General features: G+C 35.8%; 2 protein-coding genes across 2 annotated transcripts; one reads left to right on the top strand and one right to left on the bottom strand.

Annotated features, from left to right (window-relative positions):
- Positions 1–1,284: 1,284 nt before the first annotated feature.
- Positions 1,285–4,840, bottom strand: higd1a (HIG1 hypoxia inducible domain family, member 1A). The gene is made up of 4 exons (XM_032566417.1): positions 4,714–4,840; positions 4,189–4,266; positions 3,929–4,063; positions 1,285–2,913 (listed from the first exon to the last, which is right to left on the bottom strand). Exons 2-4 carry the CDS (start codon positions 4,259–4,261, stop codon positions 2,840–2,842), a joined length of 282 nt encoding a protein of 93 aa, XP_032422308.1. The 5' UTR covers positions 4,262–4,266; positions 4,714–4,840; the 3' UTR covers positions 1,285–2,839.
- Positions 4,841–9,863: 5,023 nt separating this feature from the next.
- Positions 9,864–12,293, top strand: LOC116722321 (7-alpha-hydroxycholest-4-en-3-one 12-alpha-hydroxylase). Its single transcript, XM_032566554.1, has one exon. It carries the CDS (start codon positions 9,909–9,911, stop codon positions 11,442–11,444), a length of 1,536 nt encoding a protein of 511 aa, XP_032422445.1. The 5' UTR covers positions 9,864–9,908; the 3' UTR covers positions 11,445–12,293.
- The last annotated feature ends 249 nt before the right edge of the window (positions 12,294–12,542 follow it).

Below are 12,542 nucleotides of genomic sequence, written 5' to 3'. Positions count from 1 at the left end.
GAGAAGGTGAAACTTGATATGCAGCAGCTGTACACGTTGATCCATTTTCTTTACTAAAAGAAAAGTAACCTTCACAGTGTGCTGTCAAAGATACAGTGGCACAACGTAAGGATTACGGTGCTATAATCTAAAAGCACCCAGTACCTGTCAAAGAGTAGCCAGCCATAGAATAGAGCAGAGACTGGATTGGAAAGGTAAAGGTAAGACTTTGGCGGGGGGGGCGGTTTGGACCACAAATGATTAACAGAAAGATGACTAAAGCACCAAAACAACAGCAGTAAATAAATGCAGTATCCAATAAAATAATGTTGCAATAGCTGTTTGTTTTCTTTAAATAGAACGTTCAGTTATGCATATACAAAGTTGAATAAAAAAACAATAATTAAAAAAACTTTAATATTTTTAAACCTTTTTCAAATATATGGGCTATGATGATTGAATGGAAAATAAAACAGAGGTTTCATCAACAAGTTGCAACAAGTGAGCGAGCGTCACAATGACTATCAAATTCTGAATGAATGCACGTGACGGGACATTAGAGACTTCTCAGCAGATTAGTCACACATTTTTATTGCATTGATGGGAGTGTTTCCCATGTTTTGAAGTGGAGTAAAAACAACATATTATTTTACAGTGTTGTTTATGGTGAGAAGGGATGCACTACTGAAAGCAGCCTTTATCAAGCTGTGTTTGAGCTATTATTGTTACGGTTAAACACACATAAAATACATAAGAACAAAGAAAATCCAGTAAACATAGTTTTATGAAATATTTGTTTAAAGTTAATGTTTGCAGTCAAAGTGACAAGTTCAGTTGTTTCTGAAGATGACAATACAAATACAAATAATATTTGTTAATGAAATACTACATTGACATCACACTGTGTGTTCAAAAGTGTAGGAATTCTGTTTAAAAAGTATCATCACTGATAGCTCACACAGTAGTTCAAGAATTCATTTTGGTACATTTAAGTTGTAATAGCCTTAAGTTAATAAACAAATTCTAGCTTGAAGAATATTACATGAAGAAAATAATTTATTACAAAAACATTATTGCCCACACTGCTAGACTGATGACTTGTCTGTTGTCCAGCAGGCAGTAGTTGATACCATCCAGAAAAATGTAATTAAAGAGGGCTTTTCACATAGTTCTGCATGGAAAGTTGAGTGGAAAAATTAAAAAGTGCAATCTACACATACACCACTGTACAGTATGTCACAAAAATAAATGGGATGAAATACTGATTCACTAGCCTCTATAAAATCTTTAGCATGTCTAATTTGCCTTCTGTTGTCCACAATGAAAAAATTGCCTACATTTGATTGAGCGATTTATTACACTAGTACAAACATAATGTGTTGTATTAAGAGGACCAGCAATTTACTTTAATTTGGAAAAAAAAAGTTAAAATGCTCAAATTTAAGAGAGCCACAAACATTTCACTGGATTCTTCATCATATCAGTTGGTTTGAACATAAGCTCATATTGGAACTGATTTTAGAGCTACTGCTTGTTTATTCTACATAGTCTTTAGAAAGCTGGAGAATTTGCAGAGTCATGCTGACAAATCCACCCCAGAGGTAATTTCACGTTGGAATGCCATCCATGGTCTTGTGATGCAGGCAGTACTTGCACAACCCTTCATGAATGTCAGGCAGACAGTTCTTGTTGCCAAATAAAAACTCATCTTTACAGCAGCCCTTAACACACTGCCTTCATCAGAGACATACTGCAATGTCAGTAAAGTAATTCACTAAATGCTATGTGTGTCTCATAGAATACAAAACATTTGTACAGGAAGTAGATTATTTAATGAAGAAAGGAAACCATTTTGAAAACAGTGGTAGCTCAATTCGGTAGCTACCAAAAGTGAGTTGAACAACTTGCTGTGGATATTATCATATAAAATATGAAACTAAGAACCGTTCCAGGTAAAGCACGTAATATAAGTGTACACACAGCAGAGATTCAAAACTATTTCAGGAAATGAAGGTGACTTTCACAAATAGCCTGGTACATACTTGCATATGTAACCCTGTCCGTGTGAGATGAAAACCTCGCTGTTCATTAGACTCTTATGCCCTACACATACAATAAAAATCAGCCCGGGAAATACCTTAGGAACTAATTAATGTTTGCCACTAAAACAGGCTACATTGTGTTTAACAAACTACACCACAGTTTATTTATATAAAACTCACTTGATTTTTTTGTATCATTCATATCTCATTGCAAAAATATATGAAGAAAATACTAATAAATTAAAAATAATTAGCAGTACAATGCAGAGAATCTCAATGAATAAAAATCAGCATTTTAGTAGAAATACTTATAACAAAAAACATGAATTTTTTTTTTCTTGTGACAGTGTGCAAACATCTGTTAAAGCTTTTGTCAGGAGAGGTGAATATTTTACAGAAAAAAAAACCCAAAACCAAATTAAAAGCATTTAATATGGAAATGTTTTTAATTTGTCCAAAACCCAAATTACAACATAAAAGTGTAGCTGACTTTCAATAGGACAATGATAAATAAATATGAAAGCCAGAACCTTTTGTTTGTGGTCATTACTAGAGTCAGATTTATCCTGGTCATAAATATTGTCAAATTTATCTGCAACTAATATTGTTTTATATGCTACACTGAAACATTAGAAAAAAATACATCAGTGTTGCCATAATTCTCACAAGCATCCACCCCATTTACATTTGCAATTTCAAACATTTTCTGTAAAAGGGTACACCATCAGTTGGTTTTTAGTCATCAGTCAGCCTCTGAATGTACATCTATAAATGTGAGAGTATTAAAGACACAAAAAACTCATTGTAAGAGTCTCTGTTCAATTGTGTTTTCCAGTGTTCTGCTCTTCTTTGGGGTGCCTAATGTACTCGTTGTACATTGAATACAGGACTCCTAAAAGAGAGGAAAAAAAAAGAAGAAAAAGGCGAGTTAGAGGATGGAAACTTGAAGAAGGAAACAAATCAAAAAAGTTGCAGCTCAGAGTTGTGATAAATGAAATTCAAAGTAATCACTGCTTGATAAAGCAAGAAACACAATAAGGCAAACATTAAGTAGTTCTCATCTATAGATAACTAAAGAGAACAAAGGAGTTCCACAATAAATCAAGCCTAATCCTTACCACAATAGGAAATTGTGCAGTACTGAGCTATAGTGGAACACTCAGATGGAATATTTAGAAATTATATTTAGAGAGTAATATAATTCTATGCTAATATTATATTATATGGTAATATTCCAACAGATTAACAGACTTTCACTAGCCTTTGTACAACAACTGATCTAGGCTTTAGATCACTTTTCCTGTAAAAGCACAGGAAAAGTGATGGGAACCCTTAATGTAAAAAAATGCAATTTCCCCCAAGTTTCATAGCATCAAACTGGCACATTACACACACCACAGCCAATCGTTAGCAATTGACTAAAATGTAAAATTTCAGGAGTAAACCCCTCTAGCAAGCAATCATTTCTCAATAGCCAAGTGTCCAGACCCTCTGTACGAAGCAAAGTGTAGAACAAAGGACTATTTTTTATTTATTTATTTTTTTAACCAGGCTAGGAAAATTGTGGCAAATTTCTAAGTCTGGGAAAAGCCTTAAAATAGACATAAGCTCTACTGAAGATCTGCTGCGAGCAAATTTCAACTTTACATCTATGTCGAAGATGAGGTTTGAAGAATCATACCCTACTTTCATCCTAACTGTCACCAGTGTAACATCACCCAGGGAGACCAATGTAGATATGTAAAATGTAGATATTGTCTACACCAATGTAGAATGTAGATATCGTCCTTCTCACAACCATTGATGTTTTTATCTCATATAGACATACATTCTAATGTAAATGAGATGAAAGATATTGCTAATATAAAAGCAACCAAGATAGGAAACAAGATACTAAATATACATACCTACTGTCATGGCTCCAACCACAAAGCCTTGCGCAGCTACACGCATGTGAATCAAGTGCACGGACATTTTTGTGTCCCCTCGATTTTTCATTTTGTACAGCTGGTGTCCAACGATGCCAATAAATCCAGCCAATCCTGCAAAACAACTAGGGATTATATACAGCTCAATTTCAAAACTGCATACTGCAACTACAAACATGAAACTTCACAATTCAACATGGAGTTTTTTACTCTATTACCATGGAATAAAACATACTCACCCAATGGAACAAAGGGATTCTCCTTCACTTTCCGCATTAACTTTGAATCATTTCCTTCTTCGTAAGATGACATCTTGACTATGGAGCACACAAAATAGCAGAATTTTAAAACATTTTCACAGTAATTTTCAGAACTTTGACAGTTCAGCCAGTCCAGAAAAAAAAGCTTATTATAAAGTTGGTTTACTGAATCTTATCTAAACACATTCTAAAGTTGCAGCCTTACTGGTTTTAATTTAGCTTGGCTCATCATGACCTGTTAGAAGGTGACATGAAGGACAAAGAAGATACATTTTTAAAGTAGGGAACAATTTACCCATGTATAGACCGTTATAGCAGACAGGATTTTTTTGATTTGTATTTCTGATTAAAAACGAACGTTGGTTTAATCTTTCGAAACGGCCTGAACGTCAATTCAGGGCCCAAACAGTCACGGAAACACGAGACAATAAAAACTAAAGTTCATTATCGGCTGTTTACCAACTGACGTCACAGTTTTAATGTACAGAGGTGAAAAGATTTTACCTGCGTTGCTTTGGAGAAGCTTTGCAAAGAGACTATCAGATGAGCTTCGTGAGCGCAGCTTACACGGAAGTAATATTTGTAACACCGCACCGGCAAAAGCTCTGATGTAACTGTCCCTGACGCCGGGCTGACGTCACGCTCCCACGTGGATAGTTCAATGTTAGAAAGAAAAAATCGGAGATACAACTATCGCATTTCGAGTTGATAGCAATTTTATGATGTAGCAAGTTCAGTTTCATACTAAATGTAAATAGAAAATTAAAAATAAAAACTAATAGCGCTACCGTTTCATAAAAACATTTGAAAGTCTTGCTAATTTAATCGTACCTTATTTTGATTTGTAATGTAATATGTAATGTAAATTAAAATAGTAGTATGCATTAATATTTTTCCGAATGTGACAAAAATCACACTTACTCGATTGCAGCAGACAGTTATGGACATAGACATAATACAGAGTGAAAATTCGCCAAGAGTACAGCTAATTCCGTGATGTCTTTAAAGCAACACTAGCTTGCGTGCTAGGACAGCGAATGGCTCCACCCACAGACAGAATTTTAGTAGAGTCATAGTGCTTCCCAGCCCTGTAGATGTGGCCTGCCTTCCAGGACATAATGTGAAATAGTGAAGACAAATTATCTTTTCTTTCTTTTCTTTTTTTCCTCATGACCTAAATTAGCTGACATTGTAAAAATATGATGTGACATGTGTTATTTCAAAATAATCAATTGCAAATGGTTGCAAGAAATGCATATTTTACTTCAGCAACAATGAATTTTTTATATGCTAAACGAAAGAAATTTGACCAAAATACTTTATTTTCTTCCTAGTCTTATTGTCTGCATTTTAAAAGAGACTAGAGTCTTGTCTATAATCCTAAACTTTTAATTTTGAGTCTTAAACATCTAAGTTGATTGAATACCTTTTATGCATTTCTTGGATCACTTTATACTTTGTAGTACATGGCTTAAATACCTTTTTCTTATAGAACTGGTTTAGTTCTTTATGGCATATTAAACAAGGTGTCCTAGACTCTGGTCCTTACTGAGATGATAGCATTCTGAAAATGGAGAGAACAAAACAGGACCGCAAACTTACTCAAATTTGAGTGCCCATGTACAGTAAAGACCTACGGCCACTCTGGAGGGGCTGCCAATGTCCACAGGTATTGGTAAAATGATCTGTTGATAGAAGAACTGTTGGTCAAGCATTCTATTTCAAAGAGTAGGGCTAACCAGCATTCAAAATAATACATAGCTTTGAATAAGGGCAAACAGAATGTGTTTGGCTACATGTCATCAACCCATCGAACCACTTACCCCAATCATTTTTTGCAGATAATTGCAAACATAATTGTATAACATAATCAAACAGAATTATGTTAAACAATATGTATATATATATGTTTGAATAAATCATTCAAAGCAAAAAAATATGAAAATTAAGGAATTAAAACAATATAAAAACAATTCACAACAGTCATATTTCAGAGCACATTAACACACTCTTTCAAATAATAAAAAACAAAGACCCAACTCTTCAGAAGCAGCAAATAATAATGCTCTTTCATAATTCAACAACATTTAATTTCCCTTTGGGATCAATATATATTTTAATTTATAATTTTTTTTCTTGTATAAAAAATACACTTAAAGCAACTAAGCAGTTTATGTTTTTTTTCTAGAGGTTTATAATTATTTTATGATATGTTCTGCATTGTGTTCATCTTTGTTGAGAGAAGACATCAAAAAAACAGATCTGAACCCTAATGAGCCTGTGGTATTTCCTTTATGTAATTACAAGCTCAGATCTGAGTGATCAAGAACCAGATGTACACTGTAGAATGTAAATTAAAGCTGAGAGGTGAAAGAGAAGTTGCCAAATCTTCCTAACCTTCACAAAGATCAGTTAAATAGATATTTTCCTTTGTTTCAACTTTTTTTTGTAAAATGCTTTTCTCTCATTTATGCATTTATCTCACATCATTAACATTACATTCATATTTTTTTATCACCTGCAATTATAAATATCAAGCACAAAAAGCTGTCCTATCACACTTAGATTTTCACATGACCTTCTTAAAAGAGACAAATATCTCAGAGCCTAACCTTGTTTAAAATAACATCCAAACTGTAGTAAAACATTGAGGTGACAATATTCAAAAAGGAGCAGAGCTCTACTTAGTGGTCTATTACTGAAAGTGCACTAAATTGAATGCAGTGCGAGTTCAAATTTATATGAAATACAGTCCTTTGCAAGTTGGTTGTGTTGTCGTTACAACCTCAAACGACCATGTATTTTATTGGGATTTCATGTAGTAGACCAGAACAACAGTAGTGAATAAATATGAAATAAAAGGGGAATAATGCACTGTTGGGCTGCACTGTGGCACAGTTGGTAGCACTTGCCTTGCAGCAAGAAGGTCCTGTGTTCGATTCCAGGCCCGGGATCTTTCTGCATGGAGTTTTCCTGTGCGTGCATGGGTTCTCTCCGGGTACTTCCTCCCACAGTCCAAAAACACGACTGTTGCCTGAAACGTAAGCTGTAGTTAGGCACTAGCACCCCGCCTGACCCCACTAGGGACAAGGGTGTACAGAAAATGGATGGATGGATGGATAGATATTACACAGTTTTTAACATTTTCAGCTAATATAAATGTTTGAGGACAGGTATTAAGGATCCTTTTAAAATGATATCCAAACAACTGCATTCAGAACACCTACTTTATTTACTGATAGTGAAATTGACATCTGTATAAATAAAGTTGTTCTGTTATTTAATTATAAATATTTATATATTTAAAAAACAACAAATATATATACAGTATATACTGTATATCACATCAACAAAAATCTTAACAATGCTTTCTGACATAAACCAGTAGGTGGCACTATATGTCTGCTGATCAAACACAAGGGCAGCTGGGTTCTTAGTGTAGACTTCGCAGGCACCATTGGCTTTTAATATCACAGCATTTTCTTATTTTTAAAAGATCAAGATAAAATGATGGCCTTTTTAGAACATATTGCATTTTCACCAGTTTCCTGTCCAGGCATTAACCCGAGAGTGTAAATGTTCTTGATGAAAAACAATCCTACCATTTGTAACCTCTCTCTACCACATTTCACAACATTCTGCCTGTCATTTGTTTGTCTGCTAACAGACAAACAAAATACAGAATTAGACATGCTTCTGCTGCAGTCTAAAGTACACATTGCTCTCTCATGCAATAAAGCTTGCATCATTGTTGCAATTTAGTTCATGGCCATCATGATAGCATGAAATACATTTCCCTCGTGGACCCATTTTTAAGCAAGACCAGTATTACCGTTTGCACGTTCAACTGCATAAAGATTAATCTTAATCAGATGATAGGTTTGTGAGCAAAATGAAGGTCAGTGGACTGTTTCATCAGTAGTTCAAGGTCTGAATTTTTTCAAGGTTTTCTTTTTTCTGTTGAGCTTACTTTGTAACCAGAACATACAGTATAGTGTAATTATAACAGAGTACTAATATAACAATGAGGTCACTTGATTGGCTGTTTTTAATGTATGCGCTCAATACATGCTGAAAAATAAAATAAAATAAAATAAAATCCAAATATAATAAAAAATGCTCTTTAGGTTTGGTTTGGAAATTCTAACTTTTTTTGGCTTACATTTTTTTGTTTATACTGTTACTTCATTTATTCCTTTTAAGTGTGATTAAAGCTTTTTCCAGTCAACGCCCTAGAAAAAGTTGCACAATTTCATCACTTTTTTGTCCAGGCTTCCGTAAATTTTTTGAATATTTTCTGTGCAGGGTAAAGATGTAGTAGACAATCTTAAAAGTTCAGACAACGTTACACGACTCCAGTCTCAATATATTTTGAAATTTTATGTTGGTTTTACGATTGATTTCACATTCTGTTTCCTATCAATTTCAGTGTAACCAATCAGCTGCAAAGCTCCAGCTGATTGGTGTCATACTCCATCAGGCAGTTTCTCTTAGATGTTCTTCTTATCCACATTAAGACATGAAGGTAATCTGTTGCAGAAGCATAAAACCCGTTGAGAAGCATTCCTCACACTATTACTCAAACAGTAAAAAAAAACAAAAAAACAACTGTAATTATTTGCATCACTCCTTAATGTTCAACTCAAAAATTTGTGCTTTTGTAAAATTATTCCACTTTATTGCTCCTCCCAACCCTCCCCCCCATTTGCATGTTCTTGTTCTGTGGGAGAATCCTGGCATACCTGGATAAAATCCAAGCATACAATGGGAAAACATGCAAATTCCACACAGAAAGGCTCCATATGAGATTTTGTTTTGTAAGATGTCTGTTAAGTTAACCACCACTTTATTACTCTGCTAAATTTGTTTTCCATATGCTTCTTTTTAACTTTTTGTCATATGGAGTTTGTTTAATTTCTTTGAAGTTTAACACTGACATTCCACCCAAAAAGTGAATATGTCCATTGCAGATTCTAACAACAAAATAAGAACACTTGTTACATGCTTTTTTAAAAAATGATTTGAGTCACTTTCTGCATAGTCTTTTAGCATTTGTAGTACTTTTTGATCTATGACTAGATCATAACTAATTCTCTGTCATTTTGAGATAGCAGTTAACTTTCACTTTTTAACATCCCAGTTAATCTCTTTAACAGCCTACATAGCAGCCATAGGCAAAGCATGTTCTTATCTTGAGTGAAATGACTCATTGACATTGGCTGACAGGTCACCAGAGAGGAAGTCATTTTTCCGCATAAAACACAGATTTCAGCTTGCAAATATGCTTCTCTGCAGTTTTTTGGTTTTTGGAAAAAAACCAAAGAACTGTTTCACTTGCCCTGATGCAACTTTAACAGTGTTTGGCAATGAAGACCACTGAACATTTGGAGCAAAAGAAAGGAGGGTTACAAGCCTGAGACTATTCAAATTGTTAAATACTGGGGTGAAAGCCCCTTAATTTTTTCTGTGACACTGAGTTCCAAATACCATTTCCTTATTTTCAGAAAAGAATAAAAATAAACTTTAATCTAGATCAAACTTGAAGTGAATATTTTCCTCGCTCTTTGTCTGCTGAAGAATTTTATCTCCTTTCCTGGAAATCTGCAACCCATTATAAATGGGAGGAGCAACTTGCTGCTTATTGTTCTGAGCCTGGACTTCATCTCAACAACCCTCTGTGGCTGCCAACAGAAACAGTCATGGGGCTGCTGCTGCCTGTACTCTTCAGCTGCTTGTTTGCGCTGCTTGGAGGACTGTACCTTCTAGGAGTTTTCCGAAAGAGACGTCCAGGAGAACCCCCTCTTGACAAAGGTCTCATTCCTTGGCTGGGCCATGTCTTGGAGTTTCGCAGAGACAGTTTTAAGTTTCTGGAGAGAATGAAGAAAAAGCATGGTGATGTTTTTACGGTGCAGCTTGGAGGATATTACTTTACATTTCTGCAGGACCCCCTCTCCTTTGGGGCTTTTGTTAAGGAGAGTCGAGAGAAGCTGGACTTTAATAGTTTCGCCGAGCAGCTTGTTAACAGGGTTTTTGGCTACAAAGCTGTCCAGAATGATCACCATGTCCTGCAGAATGCCAGCAATAAGCACTTGAAGGGGGAAGGGCTGGAAATAATGACACAAGCCATGATGAGTAACTTGCAAAACCTTATGTTGCACAGCGTGGGCTCAGGCACAGGTCAGAGCCCTTGGAAGGAAGATGGACTGTTCATCTACAGCTACAACATTGTTTTCCGAGCCGGTTATTTGGCTTTATTTGGAAATGTGCCACACAAGTCTGAGGGAGGTGAGGAGAAAGCCAAAGAGAAGGACAGAACTCATTCAGAAGCTCTGTTTTATGAATTTCGTAAATACGACCAGCTCTTCCCCAACTTGGCATATGGAGTCCTTCCACCAAAGCAGAAGTGGGAAGCTGACAGGCTGCAGTCCTACTTCTGGGATGCTGTCTCTGTGCAGAACATGAAGGCCAAGGACAACATCAGTCGTTGGGTGTGGGACATGCAGCAGTCCAAAGAAGAGGTGGGCATGAACGAGTCAATGATCAACAGGTACATGTTTGTGCTTCTTTGGGCCTCTCAGGGCAACACTGGACCCTCTTCGTTCTGGCTTCTCCTCTTCCTTCTGAAACACCCTGAGGCCATGAAAGCAGTGAGGGAAGAGGTTGATAAAGTTTTGAAGGAGACAGGGCAGGAAGTCAGACGTGGTGGCCCCTTGGTAGACCTGACCCGTGAAATGCTCATGAAAACCCCAGTGCTAGACAGCGCCGTGGAAGAGACCCTCCGGCTCACTGCTGCACCCCTCCTTACCAGGGCTGTGCTCCAGGACATGACTCTCAAGATGGCCGACGGGCGTGAATACTTCATCCGCAAAGGTGACAGGATGTCAATCTTTCCTTACAGTGCGGTCCACCTTGACCCAGAGATCCATCCTGACCCGCATGCATTCAAATACGATCGCTTTCTGAACCCAGACGGCAGCAAGAAAACTGACTTTTTCAAAGATGGAAAGAAAGTGAAGTACTACAACATGCCCTGGGGGGCGGGAGTCTCCATGTGTCCTGGGCGATTCTTTGCCACCAATGAGCTAAAACAGTTTGTGTTCCTCATGCTGGTGTATTTTGAGTTTGAGCTGAAGAACCCTGAGGAGGAAATTCCTGAAATTGACTTCAGACGTTGGGGCTTCGGATCGATGCAGCCCATCAGAGATGTACAGTTTAGATACAGACTCAGATTTTAAAGACCTCTTTCAAAACATGTTATAGTTATTCTGTGAGTACTATTCGGTGACTATTCATTGATTAAATAGCCTTACACTAATCGTATGGGCATCTTGTAAAAGCTAAACAAGAATAATAAAAATATATTGTAAATTGCTGAAATACCAATTCTGTAAATGTGATTAAAGAAAACTTTTTTCTGTATGTTTCAATATCTTTTTACATACCATTTTCTTTTTTCACCAGAAACGCCAGAAAATAGAAATTTATTCAATTAACACATCTTGAAGACCTGTTTTCTATTCAGCATAAAATGTCAGAATTAAATAATTAAACAAGTTAGGCAGCATTCAACAATGTTGTAGTTGGTTTCCATTAACACATTAACAAAAGAAATCTTGCTTTAAGAATGTTTTTCTTCTAAATTATTTTTTTAAGTATCATTTACTGGTCTAAGATGTAATTATCCCACTCTGGTAAACTGTTTTTTTTTTTTTCTAAACAGTTTTCATATGGTTTTATGTTGTTTTATTGTAAGCCCTAAAACTGTGAACAATCTATCGAATAAGAGATGAATGTGCTCCTTGGCTTCCTGGGTGTATGGTCTGTAAACAAGTTCCTCCTTCATTAGTTTCCCTATTAAATCCAAATGAACTTTTATTTTGTGTTTCTATTGTACGCTCTTTTTCTGTTTGTTTTTTTTGCTTCATTGTTTCTTTTAACACACAACTTTAACCCCACCCTTCTCTGTGTCATAACTGTGTGGTGGTTGATAAATCTCATGTGTTTTTGTTTATTAAGAAGAGGATTTATTGAGAAGAGTTTTGGAAGATGGGTGACATTATTAATAAATGGTTCTGTGACCTGAATAGTACCCCTTTCTCTTCCTTTCAGTTTACCAAAACCATGAGTCAGTTTTTTGTTTATACAAGGAAAGCTTATGAACACTCAAGCTTTTCTGGCATTTTTAACATCACAAAATATAAACAATTGTCATTTTGCATTTTGTAATTTAAAGCTTACAATCACTTACTCACATCTGCTGATAAATTAGTTTCTTAGTGTATCACTCTGGTTTCTTTTGGATCAGTTCAAAAATTTAAATGTTAATTTATTTG

Source organism: Xiphophorus hellerii, chromosome 6, assembly GCF_003331165.1.
Source record: "Xiphophorus hellerii strain 12219 chromosome 6, Xiphophorus_hellerii-4.1, whole genome shotgun sequence".
In the NCBI taxonomy this organism is placed as follows: domain Eukaryota; kingdom Metazoa; phylum Chordata; class Actinopteri; order Cyprinodontiformes; family Poeciliidae; genus Xiphophorus; species Xiphophorus hellerii.
This window is presented reverse-complemented; position numbering and strand designations above follow the sequence as displayed.